The sequence below is a fragment of the Molossus molossus genome, unplaced genomic scaffold (genome assembly GCF_014108415.1).
Source record: "Molossus molossus isolate mMolMol1 unplaced genomic scaffold, mMolMol1.p scaffold_m16_p_5, whole genome shotgun sequence".
NCBI lineage: Eukaryota > Metazoa > Chordata > Mammalia > Chiroptera > Molossidae > Molossus > Molossus molossus.
The window spans coordinates 114,635,724-114,652,089 of record NW_023425388.1 but is presented as its reverse complement, the minus strand read 5'-3'; the positions used below and the strand labels follow the sequence as shown (position 1 = coordinate 114,652,089).

General features: G+C 49.4%; 1 protein-coding gene across 1 annotated transcript; it reads left to right on the top strand.

Moving 5' to 3' along the window:
• Positions 1-8,166: 8,166 nt before the first annotated feature.
• Positions 8,167-15,682, top strand: TM4SF1 (transmembrane 4 L six family member 1). Its single transcript, XM_036243710.1, has 5 exons — positions 8,167-8,470; positions 9,913-9,990; positions 10,102-10,247; positions 12,814-12,994; positions 14,860-15,682. Exons 1-5 carry the CDS (start codon positions 8,294-8,296, stop codon positions 14,872-14,874), a joined length of 597 nt encoding a protein of 198 aa, XP_036099603.1. The 5' UTR covers positions 8,167-8,293; the 3' UTR covers positions 14,875-15,682.
• The last annotated feature ends 684 nt before the right edge of the window (positions 15,683-16,366 follow it).

Below are 16,366 nucleotides of genomic sequence, written 5' to 3'. Positions count from 1 at the left end.
ACCCTGATCTACATCCTTTTCAGAAAATAAACACTAAATGAATTTGTCAGCCATCTTCATCCTCTTGTAGAAATATTTTCAAAGAATTCCTCCCAAGAATTTTAAAGACATCCCCATGAAATGTCACACATGTGATTCAAGAAAAAGGAATGCTTTCATTCATTTACGTTTACGTTAGTCCTTCATTAGAAAAAAAGAAAGAAGTCCGGCCGGTGTGGCTCAGTGGTTGAGCGTGGACCCTGCACCAAGAGGTTGCTGGTTCGATTCCCGGTCAGGGCACGTGCCCAGGTTGTGGGCCTGATCCCCAGTGGGGGGCGTGCAGGAGGCGGCCAGTCGATGTTCTCTGCCATTGATGTTTCTCTCTCTCACTCTCATTTTCCCTTCTTCTCTCTCTAAAATCAATAAAGAAGAAAAGTTTAAAGAAAGAAAGAAAGATCAGGAAAGAAACCACACACGCCTGAATGCGACTCTGTCTCTGGGACTCTGGTTCCTAAGAACTTCAAGTCATCACAGAGAAGCCAAGACCATTGAGAAGAGAGGAAATGGGGGTGGGGGGCAGGGGAGACCAAGGTCTCTTGAGGGGGTACAGAGCTGCCAGAATCTGCATCTGCAAAAAGATGGCCAGCAAAGCAGGGAATCCAACCCCAAGCTTGTTCCTAAGAATATCTTCTCAACGGACATCTCAGTCAAGTTCCTCATTCAATGACTGGCAGGGACGGCTACCCGGAAGGTCTCACTAGAAAGCTTCTTTGGCTCCTATTGGGCAAGGAATGAGGGCATTAGAAATATCCTAGATGATTTTTAGGTTTCAAATGGGTATTTCAGTCCCTTTGTAATTCTTGCGTAGGTTTTCCTCACTCTCTAAGACTGGAAAAGTAGTTTCCAGCCACCGTAAAGGCGCTGTTGAATCTTGGTTCTGTTGAATCTTGGTTCTGTTGAATCTTGGTTCTGTTGAATCTTGGTTCTTTCTGTGCAGCCTCTGAGTCAGCTGGGGGAGGGAGGCTAACAGTGGAACTTGAAAATGGAATGGATTTCCCAGCAGAGTTTCCCTGACAGTGTTTTTGTAACTGAACACAATGAAGGGGTTATCACTGGATGATTCATCAAGTTAGAATCCCAACCCCCTTTCTGGAGAGGAAGTCTAAGGCGTGTGTTCATGCTCCATGCTAGGTCTACAGTTCTCGCCAGTCAGTGTCCAGCAGAGACTCTGCACAGGAAGGTAGGAAGTAAGGTCAGTCGTCCACTTTGGTCAGAACCAAGCCTTGCAGCCAAACCCAAATGTGTCCCGTGTCCTCCCCTCAACCCCCTCTACACACGCACACGCACACGCACACCAAATCGCAACTGCTTCACTGCCATAAGGTTCTTGGTAGAATTTCTCCAGGGCACAATCACCAGTCAGCTGAGTTTTCAGCTCATTCAGTTTCGATGGGAAATTTGCCACGTTGGCATTTGACTGGCAGCCACCCAAACCAGTTTGACTGAGTACTGAGACCACGAGGTCCAGGCAGAGCATTAACTTCCCGGCTTGGAGGGATAACCTGGAGAATGCTCACTCCGCCTGCTCTTTATGCGTCGGTGCAAGTGTCTGAGGGCTCTGAAGTCACAGAAATGCCTGGACAGATGTGAGCCGGAAGATGTTTTATTCAAAACTCAACCTCCAATGCAAAGCTCCCTTCATCGGGGATCCCTGGAAGGTGAGGTGTAGAACTCAGCTCCCAGCCAGCCACACGCCCTTCTCATCCGGAGATCGTCCTTCTCATCCAGAGATCGTCCATTCCCACAGAAGCCCCTGTGGGCTGAACTTTACTTTTGATTTTTTTATTTCATTACCTGAGGATATTTTTCCTATTCATCTTCAGATAGTGGGAAGGAGAGAGGGAGAGAAAGGGAGAGAGAAGACATATCGATGTGAGAGAGACACATCGACTGGCTGCCTCCCGCACGACCCTGCCAGGGCGCGGGACAAACCGCAACTGAGGTACGTGCCCTTGGCTGGAATTGAACCCAAGACTCATTGGTCCAAGGCCAATGCTCTAACCGCTGAGCCAAAGCGGCCAGGGCTGGGCTGAACTTTCAATGGCATGAAAGCAGAAAGGAGAGAGGTCTACCCCAACCTTCCTGAAAAAAAAAACAAAAAACATTTAACATATTTTTTATGTAAGATCCAAGGCCAGGTGGAGAAATCATTTTGTACATTAGACCAGGATAAAGAAAGTTAAAATAGGCTTTATTCCTCCTATACTGAACTCAGAAAAAAAATTAACTACCATTTTTAACCTTTGATTGTGCCTATATCTTGATTACTAACAGTCCTATTTTCCTACAGTAAAACCCAGTTTCCTGACTATGCCCTTGGCCTTGGCACTGTGCCCCCACCCGAGTTCTGTCCATTCCGCTCGCATGGGTGGAAAGTGTTCTCTTGGAAAACACCAGGCCAACTTTAAAATCGCGTATCTAATTAAAGTAGGACCCAAATAATCAACGTCGTGAAATTATGCTGCTCAGAAATGCCAAATAAAAAGTGCTTAAATCTGGTCAACGTTGTTCCTTGAAGGGGGTGTGGAGAAGTGTTACAAACCAGTCCCTGAGGCAGCGAGACCCGGGGAGGAGGACTCCGGGTGTCCGGCCCCAGCCTGTGACCCCAGCCCCCGAGGGCGCAGCCCCCTCCCCGGCACAGCGGAGAGTTATAAATGCACCAGCTCCGCAGGCGAGCGCTGCAAGTCACTTGCAACAGGGGGCAGCTGGCATGTGTCTGTTTAGCCCACTACTTCCTTGTCCCTCCCTCTTCCCCTAAATATACAGAAACCAGATAACAGCTGTCATCCTCCCCAAAGGCCGCTGGGACCTGGAGGAGACGACCCCTGGGCTGACCCGCTGCTCCTGAGAACCATGGGTGACCCTGAAACTTTCCAAAGGAAACGCCGATTTTGCCTAACTTTTCGTGAGACATTTTTGTTTTGTTTCAAAGCAAATAACCTTAGAAACGGACATACTCAACTTCCCTATTTACTGGAACAAAACTCAGCAGTATTTATGGGGAGGCAGCCACACGCCGGACGTCCGCCCCGGAAGAGATGTGCCCTCTGGGACCTCAGCGGGGTCGGTGGCCGATGCGGACACATGTTAGGGCGTCATGGTCTGCGTGGTGCTGCGTGGGGGGTGTTCCAGGAGAGGGGGCCACAGGCAGGTTGTGGGGGAGACAAAGGTGAGAAGCCAGGTGTCCTGAACAAACTGGGGATTTCAGTCACGGGAACACAGGGGGCAGGAAGGAAGAACGGGGCAATGGGACCCCGTATCTGCCGTGTGGGCGTCAGAAGCAGCACCCAGTTCTGCGATGAAGCCAATCCACTCCTTGCAAAGGCTTCATGGATTGAGGCTGACTCAGAGGGAGCGAGGGAGATAACAATGAGCTTTTAATACGACGGTGGAGACTCCAGTATTTAACAATTAGTCACAAAAGATAATCAAAGTATACAGTGTGTGCTGGAGCTATGGAATCCCGAGGAGAAGATAACATGAGTTATAAATGGAGGAGAGACATCTTAACTGGGAGGCTGGGTTGTAAAAACAGTAAGAAATGATGAGTAACATGTACTGAGCGAGTGCTGGGTGTCAGGTGCTCCGAGCTTTGCACCTGCCGACTCACTCGGTCATCACAACTCCCTGACCAGCCCCTCCCTGCACTTACCATCTCATACACCATGGGTTTGACTTATTTACTATTATGTTTTATTTGTCTCCTTCTGCTAAAATTGACTCTCTTTAAGGGCAGAGATACTTGTGTGTTTTGTTTGTATCCCCAACACTTGGAAAACATAGTAGGAGCTCATTAAATATTGGTGAATGAACGAATGATAAGAACTGAGGTACAGGATGCTTTATAAGTTGTCCCAAACCAAACAGCCAGGGAGGGGCCGGGCCTGAGAGCGATGGTGTGACAACAAAGAGGGCTTCTACTGAGGCCAAGAGCTCAGAGAGAGGGGTCAGGGACCTGAGGCTGTGAGCTCAGAGGGAGGGATCAGGGACCTGAGGCTGTGAGCTCAGAGAGAGGGGTCAGGGAACTGAGGCTGTGAGCTCAGAGGGAGGGGTCAGGGACTGAGGCTGTGAGCTCAGAGGGAGGGGTCAGGGAACTGAGGCTGTGAGCTCAGAGGGAGGGGTCAGGGACTGAGGCTGTGAGCTCAGAGAGAGGGGTCATAGAACAATGGTGGAGAGACTGAAACATCAGCCTGGTAACAATTGGCTTTAGAGAATCGTTGATTCACTTATTTATTCACTCAACTATTGTACAAATCTTTAGTGATCACCTACTATGTGCCAGGCATCAGTTTAAGCGCTGCGGAAATAATGGTGGACAAGGCAGAGGGGCCCTGCGTTCACAGGGAAGGGATGAAAATAAGCGAACAGGATAATTCAGGGGTGAAAAGTGCTCGATGCTGTTAGAACAGGGGCCCGTGATGGAGAGTAACCGGGGGTGCAGAGCACTGTGAGTGGGGTCCTGGGAGAGGGCCCAAGGCGCTGGGTGAGCTGGTTCCTGCAGCCGAAGCTGCAGAAATGAGGCTCCGGACACGGAAGACAGGGCGGCAGAGGTGGGGGAGGGGACGAGTGGAGCTGGAGAGTGGAGAGAGCCCAGCTCTGCAGGGACACTGAGTTCACAGGCCAGGGTCATCCACGGGGCAAAGTCTGGGTGGTACCAGGGCCAAGTGGTTAAAGAAATTGTCCAGAAAACCATATCTGGTTTTTAGCTATTTTTAAAAAATATATTTTTATTGACTTTTGGAGAGACAGGAGTCAGAGGGAGAGAGATTGAAACATCCGTGAAAGAGAAACATCCATCGCCGCCTCCTGCACGCCCCCCACTGGGGATCGAGCCAGCAACCCGGGCATGTGCCCTGACTGAGAATCGAATGCGTGACCTTTTGGTCCATGGGCGGACACTCAGCCACGGAGCCACATCAGCTGGGCCGTATCTGGCTTTAATCCAGGAGCCCAAATCAGAAAAGACCCTTCTTTGAGTGACCAGATGAGGGTAGAAGCAGAAAGTACCACCTAGAATACCAGAATGGTGGGCAAAGGAGAGGGACCTTTACATTGCAAGAGAATTCAGGTCAAGCCGGATGATACCTCCCTGTGCTGGGGACGAGGTCAGTGATCTCCAAACCGGAGCAAACATAAGACTCATTTGTAAAAAAGTGCAGATGCCTGGGCCTCACTCCCCGGGACTCCCGTTCATTATGTCCTGATGGCCCAGGAGTGCGCTACAGGTGGTCTCCAGGCCACACCTTGAGAAGTGCGGACAAGAAGCCACTATTCAGCTTCAGGAAGGTGGTGAGCTTCTCGGAATGGAATGAATGAAAAGTGTGTGTGTTGGTACATTTCTTTTCCTGGGGAGAGGATCCAAATCACGACAAGACTCTCGACAACTTAAGAACCACTGATCTAGTCCTGCCCCTTGTCTTGCAGACTATGAAAAAGTCCAAGAACCCAATTAAGAAATGGGCAGAGAAGCTAAATAGACACCTCTCCAAACAGGACATACAAATGGCCAAGAGACATATGAAGAAATGCTCAACATCACTAATCATCAGAGAGATGCAAATTAAAACAACAATGAGGTATCACCTCACACCTGTCAGAATGGGTGCCATCAACAAATCATCAAACAACAAGTGCTGACGAGGGTGTGGAGAAAAGGGGACTCTAGTGCACTGCTGGTGGGAATGCAGACTGGGGCAGCCACTATGGAAAACACTGTGGTGTTACCTGAAAAAATTAAAAATTGAATTGCCATTTGATCCAGTGATCCCACTTCTAGGAATATACCCTAAGAAGCCTGAAACACCCATCAGAAAGAATATATGTACCCCTATGTTCATAGCAGCACTATTTACAATAGCTAAGATCTGGAAACAGCCCAAGTGTCCATCAGTAGATGAGTGGATTAAAAAGCAGTGGTACATATACACAATGGAGTACTATGCAGCTGTAAGAAAGAAAGATCTCTATCCTTTGAGATGACGTGGAGGGACCTGGAAAGTATTATCCTAAGCGAAACAAGCCAAGCAGAGAAAGACAAATACCACATGATCTCACTTACGTGTGGAAGATAATGAACATAATAGTCTGAGGAATTGGGTAGACCCAGAGACGTGGAAGTAGGGTACAGACTGACAACCCTCAGAAGAAGGGGTGGTGGGACGAGGGAAGAGATAAACCAGAGAACTTATATGCATGTATGCATAACCGATGGACACGGACAACAAAGCTGGGGGGGGATGGGGAGGAGGGTGTCAATGGGGAAAAAAAGGAGAAACATCTGTAACAAAAATAAATTAATAAAAAATTTTTTAAAAAAAGTCCAGGAAGGTAAGTGACTGGCCTGATCCACACAGCTGGACGCAGCAGAGATGGCCTGTCTCTCCAAGCTCCTCCCTCACTCTCTTCTCCCTCCCTGCTCACTGCAGGAGAAGTAGGAAGGGGGTTAAGCTTTGATTGGGGGGGGGGGTCATCAAAGCATCTGGCCCCAGGCGGGACCGATGGCAGAGAGGAGGGTTAAAATGAGGGCGCCCAGTCAGTCACCTGCATCGCCACCCCCGGCCCTGCGCCTGCGGGACCCTGCCCGCTGCAGGACTTCCGCCAGGACAGAGGGCGCCGGCTTCTCTGCCCCACTCACCTGTCTCCTCGGGCCAGTCGGGGTCATGGCCTCACCTGAGCTAGCATGATCCGGCCACGCCTCCTCTTGAGTCCTCCTCCCAGTCCGGACCCCCGGTCACTGACCCCGGCTGGCTCCTCGCATTTAGTATGTGTCCTGCCCTCTCGTTTGGGCCCAAATGCTTCAGACTCTGGCTCAGCCTGAGTGTCCGAATTCACTAACTCCACTCCCCTTTCTTGTCTGAATTAAGAACTCACCTTCTTGGCCTTTGGCCTTTTCCTGTCCATGCCGTTCTGTTCTGGGGACGAGGAAGCCCCAGTCCTGGCCCTTCTGGCCACCCTGTCCTCTCCCCACCTGCTGGCTGGCCCAACCTGCAAGTCGAGGGCTAAACAGATCAGAGTTGGACCTCTCCTTCTTCAAGATAACCCCATCAGAAGGCCCTTTATGGGACAATCCGACTCAGAGTCTGGCTGGGGAGACCACAGTTCCCACGCCCCACCCCCAACAATGACTGTGACTCTAGTCATCAGTCTTGTGTCCCAGTCTGTTTGCCAATCTCTTTCTCTTCTGTTCCTTTCTTTTTAAAAAAATATGTGTGTGTGTGTGTGTGGTGTGTGTGGGGGGGAGATACATCAATGTGAGAAAGAAACATTGATTGGCTGCCTCCTGCACGCCCCCTACTGGGGATTGAGCCCACAACCCAGGCATGTGCCCTGACCCGGAATCAAACCAGCAACCTTTGGTGCACGGGAGGACACCCAATCCACTGAGCCACACTGGACAAGGCGTCTTCGTTCTTTTTCTTTCTCCTTTCTACCCTTCCCACATAGACCTCCCTGGCTTCACTCTGCCCCACAGGATTACTCAGGGATGAAAAGGTGCCTGAGCCCTTTGTGTTGACTAATGGCACCTCTGTTTCGGGGCCAGGCTTGTCCCAGGGGCCGCTCCCCAGGAAGGCTGGACGGTCGGGCAGCCTGCAGAGCTGCCCTGGGCAGAGCAGAGCAGAGCAGAGCAGGCCGCTCTGCAGCTTCCTCCGACCGTGGGCGGTGGCGGGACTCCTTGCCTTTCACAGACCAGGAAAGGTGCCCAGAGCTCAGGAGCCGTCCGGGCTGGCACTCCATCCGTGCAGGGGCGGCAGTGAGCCCAGAGCTCACAGGGAAGCCGGCCAGGCAGCTGCGCGGAGCAGACCACAGCCCAGGGCTTCTACAGCCTCCAGCAGGGCGGGCCCAGTGCAGACACTCACACTCGGTAGTTACCGGGGGGCTGCACTAGACTTTCCTGTTGATTCTGTATCTGGGAAGGGACTTGCTCGGTTCATTCTTTGTGGAGGACTAATCATTTTCTCTCCTGCCTGTGACTGTTTCTCACATCCTGCCCCTGGTCTCCCTGGTCCCAAGGATTCTAAGGGCGGGACCGTCCTCCCCCCTCCCCCCTCCCCAGCGGCAGTCTGCAGCCAGGACCAATGAAAGCACAGCACTTCATCCACCCGGTGACTAAGAACTCAGGGTATTTAAGACGTTGCAAGAATGGGCTGAACACCAGCTTTTGCTTTCTGTGCGGACAGGCACACTCTCGTCTGGTTTGGGCCGTCGCTGAGCGGCAGAGCGGAGGGAGAAGTGTCACCGCAGACTCCCGGCCACCATGTGCTACGGCAAGTGCGCGCGATGCATCGGACAATCCCTGGTGCCCCTGGCTATCCTCTGCATCGTGGCCAACATCCTGCTTTACTTTCCCAACGGGGAAACCAAGTATGCCCGGGAGGGCCACCTCAGCAAGTTCGTGTGGTTCTTCTCTGGCGTCGTGGGAGGGGGATTCCTGGTAAGTTGTTCAAAACGACTACAGCCTGCAGAAATCCTCTCCTGCTACGTGTGATGCTTTCTTGCGTTTTCACGCCAACTTTTCTAGAGTGTCCGTTTCCAAATCCAGTGATTTTTGTTCATTCTTCCTTAGAAAACAGATTATGCAAGAGTTGAGATAAGTCAAAAGTACTAATTTCACTGGATGTTGTTTTACAAAACCCTCTTTCAACTGAAAGCCAACGATCTGTGTGCTAAGCTCTCTTACTTTACAACTAGAAACAGAGACTAGCTGCTAAATCAGATTGGAGAGGCGAGTTTCTGGTCCTGAAACCGGCAGTGCTGGATGGTGTTTGCCCCGGGGAACAGGGAGGAGTCGGCTGCTGTTCTGTCTAAATCAACAGCATTTGGGACCCAAAATCTCCGCTGTTTGTTCTCAGGCATTTATGACAGGAAGAAAAAAAAAATTGTGAGCGCATTGCTATTTAGAAAGAAATACAAATGTTCTCTTTTATATAATCCTGGGGTGTGGTGTGTAGGAAAAACCTTGCAGTTAGCAGACGATCACTGTCTGAAGCTCCTAGTGGAATGTGTTGTTTTTTCCAAGGTTTATTTTTAATTGAAGTGAGAGGAATTCCCCTGCCAGTTTTGGAGCCAAAAACATTCGCTTTAACCACAGCATGGAAAGAATGTGTACAAACTTGAGTTTGCTACTTTCACGTGCTGGGATTGAGAATGTTAAAGAGAAGTTTCATGGAATTGCTAATACTAGACAAAACAGTCTTCTTAGTCAGACAAAGGATATGGAAACATTTAAACTTTGATAGACTAATTATGGTTTGATAGTCTGCTTTGAATGTAAGCATCGCTATCACGCGCACATAATCATTTGTCCTTAAATGACATTGCACTTGTTTTAGCTTCTTTGGATCTCAAACTCTAAGTATTTCAGACTTGAAGAGATTTGTTATAAAGCGACAAGCATACACTCTTACCATCAAAGAGGCAGTTTGCTCTTATTATAACACCGCTTTCATCGCCCGGTTACCAAAACAATGGGTTTCAGTTATTCTGTTAAAGACTGTTGGGATCTTCTATAATTTACAATGAAAAACAAAACAAACCAAAAACAAGTCAGATTTAAAGATCAGGTTTACTAGTTCCGAAACAGCAGTGGAAAACACACGCCCCCAAACCAGCAGTTCAACTGGAACAATGTTAGGGCCCCGTGTGAAATACACATGTTCCCAGGTTATTATTTTAGTCCCCTCACACCACACCCTCACCCTGAAGGATGCTTGACGCCTTGCCCCAAAGCAAGTAGATATTGCAGATAAAGGATTATTTCTTTTCCTCTTCAAAATGTCCCGTCGTTTGAGATACTTGATCAGTGTAACCCAAAGCGATTAACCTGCCGTGTGGACGGGGGGCTAGCCTGGCTTTCATCTGCTGTTTTCCGACCAGATATTCCTGCCCGCCTTCGTCTTCATCGCCCTGGAGCAGGATGAGTGGGGCCGGGACAACTGCGGCAAGAGATGCGCGGTAGGTCCTCCGCTCGCGCGAAATCCGTTTCTACGGGCGGTGAAATTCGTTTCTAGTCCCCCCCACCCCGGACACCTGGTGGCTCACTTCCGGTGTTTCTCCTCCCCCTAGATGCTTTCTTCCGTGCTGGCCGCTCTCATTGGAATCGTAGGGTCTGGCTACTGCGCCATCGGGGCAGCACTGGGCTTAGCGACCGGACCACTGTGTCTTGACTCCTCCAACCAGTGGAACTATACCTTTCTCGACACAGGAGGACAGTGAGTACTTGACCCTTAACAGCCACACGTTCTCATCCGCCACAGGTGTAGCGTGGCAAACCCATCACCCTACGAAGGCATCGTTGATCCATCGTCCACCCGCTCAGCCAGGTTTGTTGGCACTGACTCAGCCATGGATTAGCGTGTACCAGGGTTGATGCTCAGTCCCTGACCTGGACAAGCTCTAAGACCTAAAACATTTTTTTTTTCTTTTATGATTTTTAGAGAAAGAGGAAGGGAGGAGAGAGATAGAAACATCAATGAGAGAGAACGTCGATTGGCCGCCTCCTGCATGTCCCCCACTGGGGATCAGGCCCACAACCTGAACATGTGCCCTGACCGGGAATCGAACCGGGGACCTCTTGGTGCAGGGTCGATGCTCAACCAGTGAGCCACACCGCCGGGCAAGCTCTGAGACTTTTTAATGGATGCACTGAGGCGGTCCTCATGATTGCCCAGGAGGTGACTTCCACTATTGCTCCCATTTTAAAGATGAGGAAACAAAGATACAGAGAGATGAGGTAATGTAACCAAAGTCACTGTGCTAGGACATGCAGTCAGGATTTGAACCCAAGCAGCCTTGCTGCAGAGTTTGCGTTCATGCTTAGTATGCACACAATTTCAGGACAATTGGATAGTTCTACTATTTTATAAGAAAGTATTGTGGAATCCTTGTGTGGATGGAAACCATGCGAATTGGTTTCCACGCACACACACGCACACACACACACTCACATAGAACACAATAACTATGTACAGTGCACCCTTATTTAAAGTGATCAAACTTCAGAAGATAGGTCTTATTCACAATTTTGACATCAGGATAAGTTAAGATGTTCCATTGTTTTATGTTGATACTCATTTCTCATCTGTCATCGAGAAAAGAACAGACACAGGTGATGGAAACTGATGCACGTTACAACGAATGAATGACATCCTTCTTTGACTTTTGAAAGGTTTAGAGATACACGAGTAAAAAGAATATGAATAATGCATTTTAATTGCCTTGATATTGTGAAGACCGTTTCTCCCCATGAACTGTGCAGCATATAGTAAGGTCAGAAGGTTGAGCATGGAATTCAATAAACCTGAGTTTGATCCCAACTCTGCATTTAGTCTCTAAGTGGGCAGGAAAAAGTGAACCGAGCTCTGTGTTTTAATTGTTTCATCTGGAAAATAAAGGTAAAGGCAGTTGTCAGTGAGATGCCATGTGTACAGAAGTTGTCCCAGAAGCTGCCGCACTGTCAGCTCTTAATATTGTCTGCTGGCTCACAATGAAGGAAAATTAGCACTTGCAGGAGGTCAAAATTTTGGTGTTCAAAATGATTTTTTTTGGCGGGGGGGTTCGGTACGTAGTGAATATACTAGTGCACATTGGTTATTCATGTATGCACAGACATACAACACTACTACAAAAACCCATTTTTTAAAAAAAGCTGTGACCCCGGGAGCTGGGATACCAGGAGAGGTTTTTTATGGCTGCTTGATTGTATGCCCCTCCCATGAGCCACCTCAGCTCTACAAGAAATCTTCTGCTTCTGTGTCATCCTTCATCCAACCTGTCCAGGCATTGCACCACGTGGGGAAGAACTGATGGCCGCAACCCACTGATTAGTTGCTCAATAGCCAAGTGGAGCCAAAGAACTGTTTTTACTTTTTGTCTTGAAATTAGAGGCTTTTGTCTCAGTGACATGCAGAAACACGGCCAGAAGGACAGCATTTTTTGTCATCAACAAGTTGACTTTCTGATGGGCTCAGTGAACCATTCCAAAGTTCGGTCTCTGATTCCCAGCCCCTTCGTTCTGCTGTGGTAGGAAGAAGTGAAAAGGGAAGAATCACACCAGACCTCTTCGTGGAATTAAGTCAGTCCTAGATTTTCCCACATAATTAAATCCCACGGGATTCAAATCCTCTATGATGTAGCGAAGGTCAAAATGCTAGGACAGGAACGAGAGAATGTTTCAGACGGTAAGAATAGCCAAGTATTTAGAAAGCCTCCTAAGATTATATATGTATTCGGATATGACCTCAACATTATTCCCTAACCTTTCTCGTGGTGACTTGGGATTTTCATGTGTCATTCAATTACTTTCAAAATGTGTTGAGAACCTTCCATGTTCCAGATAGTGGTGTAGGGGCTGGGTGCACAGTGAGGGAAGGTCTGACTTCTACCTTCATGAAGCTCAGACTTGTGGGAAAATGACATAAGAAGGCCTTCTACCTGGCCTAGGTTGGGTCCTTTCACCCTTGGTTTACCTAATTGCTACCCCTGTTGGCCTGGGACGGCCTATTGTCGGTTCCCTTAAGCTGTGCTTTTCCAGCCCTGGCTCAATGTCACTCACACAGAGTCCTCAATACTCTCTGCTGAATTTTCTGTTTCTCATGGCAACAAGACACGGGCTACATTGTCGTTTTGTGGCATGACATGGATCGGAAGAATTTGAGATAGGTCACTGAATTAACTCATTCCTCTTTTTCTGAATGAAGAAACAGCCCACAAACTGTGGCTTATGAGACATCCCCTCAGGCGTGGTCACGTGTCAGAAGTTCCTCTTTTTTTCCACAGGTACCTCCTGGATAGATCCACCTGGTCCGAGTGCATCGAGCCCAAGCATGCCGTGGAGTGGAACGTCTCCCTGTTCTCCATCCTCTTGGCTCTCAGTGGACTTGAATTCGTCTTGTGTCTCGTCCAAGTCATCAACGGGATGCTCGGCGGCATGTGTGGCTACTGCTGCACTCACCACCAGGTAGGAACCTGCCGAGGACCTGGCAGCCTGGCCCTGGTGTGTGCCATGACCCCAGTGCACCACAACAGAGAGGAAAGGCAACACTCAGCCTCCCAGCACGTATTCCTGCCCTGTCTTTGCGACAAAGCATGTGCAGTGTCCAGTGTTCCTCTCAATCATAAGTTTTCTTGAATGTCACTGTCACTTTGTTACCTCGGTTCTGCGTAGTTGCCTCTGTGGGTGTGAAAAAATGCCACCCACAGACAGAGTGCCCTGTCCAGGCGCGAGCCCGCTGCTGTGGCTGCAGGCACGGAGGACATGTCCTCTCTCTGCTCCCCTCGTGTTCCCACCTGGTTTTCACAAGAAATAGGCAACAGTCATGGTACCAGGCGTTGTGCTAAATTACCCTTATTTCAGGAGCGACTGTGACTCAGAGATTAAGCAATATGCCTAAAATCCCCTAGTCAGGAAGTAACAGGCCTTGACCCCGGGTCACTTTATGGCCGTAGCACCTGGTCTTAACCTATATGCAACACTTGCCGTTCTGTTGGGCTTTCTACAGTTCCTTCCTAATAAGGAGTCATACGAAGCCCAAACAGCGAAGCACAGGCAGTCACTAGAAACCTTTCAAAACAGCTCATGAAAAGCCTTTCATTGTGAAAGAGAACCAGGAAGCAGTTGTTTCCTGGGGATAGAATTCTGGAGAAAAATATGCATTTCTTAGCAGCAGGGAATGGTCTTGTTTCTATAGCCTCTTAAAAATTATATAGTATTGAACTGATGGGAATTCAGCCTTGGTCCAGTTTGGCGAGGGGGGGGGGGGGGCAGTGTTGTTTTATGACTTACCGGGCTCAGCGGGCTTTGAACGTGCTGGGTCGGTTTAGGTAAACAGAAATTTATTTAATTTATATTTTTCTAACCATGTACTTCTCTGGTTCAAGATTGCCTAACTTTTAAAATAAGACAAAACCCAAGGAACCCTGAAAGCCCATTGTTACCATAAAAAAGTTTTCTGTGAATAAATGGAAACTTTCTATAATTTTTCAGGGGAAGTTAAAATAAAAATCGAGTTTTTCTTATCAGGCCAGTACAGCAAGATTAATAATTTCCTTGGGAGCTCGCCAAATCCCCGAGAAAACAAAGGAGTGGGAGCCTCCACCGCGGAGCCGTTTCCGGCCAGTGGTTTGGGACAGGGGAGAGGGGCCCTCTCTGGATTGTAGCAGTAACCTCCCCGTGGCCTTGAGCTCCACAGGGGCCGAGTTTAGATTCGGCGAGGCCCCTCTGGACTTCAGCTCTCGTGCATTTTGGGGACAGGCGTAATATGGCAATGACCAAAGTCACTGTAGTGTTTTAGCAGAGTGACATCCTCCCCTGGGAGGCAGCAAACTGTCCCCCGGGTTTACATCTGAGTCACAGTCGGAGTGAGGGGCTTCCTGACCCAGCCAGCTTTGCTTATGAGACAAAAGCGACTTTTAAAGGGCAAGGTTCAAGCGAGGATGAGTCCGCTGTGGCCCTCGGTAGCGTTTCATTAGAAAGGTTACCCACACGGAGCCCACTCCTGCGAGACATTCTCCGGGCATTCTCTCTGAAATCCCGAAGATTAAAAACCGACCCAGCACGTTCAAAGCCCGCGGAGCCCTGGAAGCGACAGTTTCCACGGCCCCTCTGCAGCTTTGACCCGGAGAGGACAGCGGGCCTGTCCTGTTTGTTTAGGGAACATCCTGCGAGCGAGCATTGTCTGCGCTCTCGGTCCCGTTGGCCACAGCCGTGGGAAGCTGAGATCAGGGGGCTTCGCGCTCGCTCACGACAGGGACTCTAAGGCTGAAATGCCATCGTTGTTGCTTGAGCCTGTTTGTAACCTGATGCATATTTCGTTCTCGTTGCAGCAATATGACTGTTAAAGGAGCCACCCCGAGGCAGGACCGCGCTCTCTCTCTGTGTCATTGTAATTTATATATTGTACTTGTATTAATTTGTAAAACTTTGTACTAGTGTATCATACTTCTCATATTCCACTTTTATAAATGTGTGTAACGTCTTCGTGGGATGCCTGCCCTTAGCAAACAAACTCTTGTTTTTGAGAAATGAGTAAAGAAACCACACTCTGGAGGTGACTTGCAGAGATGGAGCGATGGTCCTCAGCGTATCTGAGACCATCCCTGGCTCGAAGTAATGTTTTTGAGAAGCATTACACCGATAATACTACACTCCAAGTACTGCTGGATAGGTGTGCTTGTGTTTATGAAAAGTTTCTAGTTGCTTTTTTGAAGACCATGAAGGAGAAAATCCAACAACTTGAAAAGGTGATTTTTTTTCACTGTTTATATGGTGTTTCCCACTGATGAGCCTGCACCTCTCTGACACGAGGCGTCTTGAACCGGTTTCGTTCTGGGAGGGTGAGCGCCTGCCCAGGCAGGACTGTCGGAGCTCCGGGCCGAACGCATGGATCAAAACTCAGGGCTGCCGTCCGCGCTGCCGGAGCCCGCGTGGCCCCCCACGTGCAGAGCTTGCTGTCCTCCAGACACGAGCACCGAGGACACGCGCTGAAGGAGAGCACGGCCTGGGTAATGGACAGGAAGAAGGATGGGAAACGGAATAAAGCAGTTGATCAGCACCATAAAGAAATGGGGAAGTGGGGACACGGGGCAGGAGGATCCCCGGGAAATACCCCAAACTTGCTTGTTTAAATACAACAAAATAAAATATTCACTGCCCTTTTTTTTTTTTTCCCCCTGTTTAGTTTCATTATCCTTTGTTTACAATTTCTTTTTCTCCTCCCAATTTTTTTTTCCCAGTCTGCAGGCTGTGAAATCCCCATTGCTGGGGGCTGTGTGTTTCCCGGTTTCTTTGTCCCACTTTCTCTTCCTCATCCCCTCCCCCCTCCCCCCTTCCTCTGCCATCCGCTTTGTCATGCGTATGTCTTCGTGGGGTCCTCACCCCCTCCCCGTGATGTAGCTTCCTCTCTGCGGGTGCTGCAGGCTCCTGAGGGGCTGTGACATTTCCTCTCTTGATACTTTATGTCGGTTGTACAGAGCGAGGCTCTTTCAAGCGACCGGATCCCCGGGCCTGTTTACTGGGAATTGTCTTCCGGAACTTTCTGCTGTCAATGTTGTCCAATGATGGAGCACAGCCGGAACGGCCGCTGTAACCAGGAGGTGGCTTAAGGGCAACAAACGAGCAGGCGACTCCACGGAAGACAGCAGCATTTATTACAGGGTGATTTCCTTGCGGGCAGTGGGGTGGGGGCGGAACACAGACAGCGATGATGCGGTTTGCTCTCTGCTCTGGAGCCTTGGTACTGGGCTTCTAGAGCCCTGTAGCTGGTCTGATAGCTGAGGAGACAGCTAGCAGCACCAGCAGCAGCACCCGGGCCATGCCACTAGCCTGCAGCAG

What these genes read in the sequence shown, in the direction of transcription:
- TM4SF1 (XM_036243710.1), top strand. Translation starts at nt 8,294, where the DNA reads ATGTGCTACGGCAAGTGCGCGCGATGCATCGGACAATCCCTGGTGCCC. An exon ending in TCGTGGGAGGGGGATTCCTG is followed by an intron (nt 8,471 to 9,912) that starts GTAAGTTGTTCA and finishes TTTTCCGACCAG; the next exon opens with ATATTCCTGCCCGCCTTCGT. An exon ending in ACTGCGGCAAGAGATGCGCG is followed by an intron (nt 9,991 to 10,101) that starts GTAGGTCCTCCG and finishes TCCTCCCCCTAG; the next exon opens with ATGCTTTCTTCCGTGCTGGC.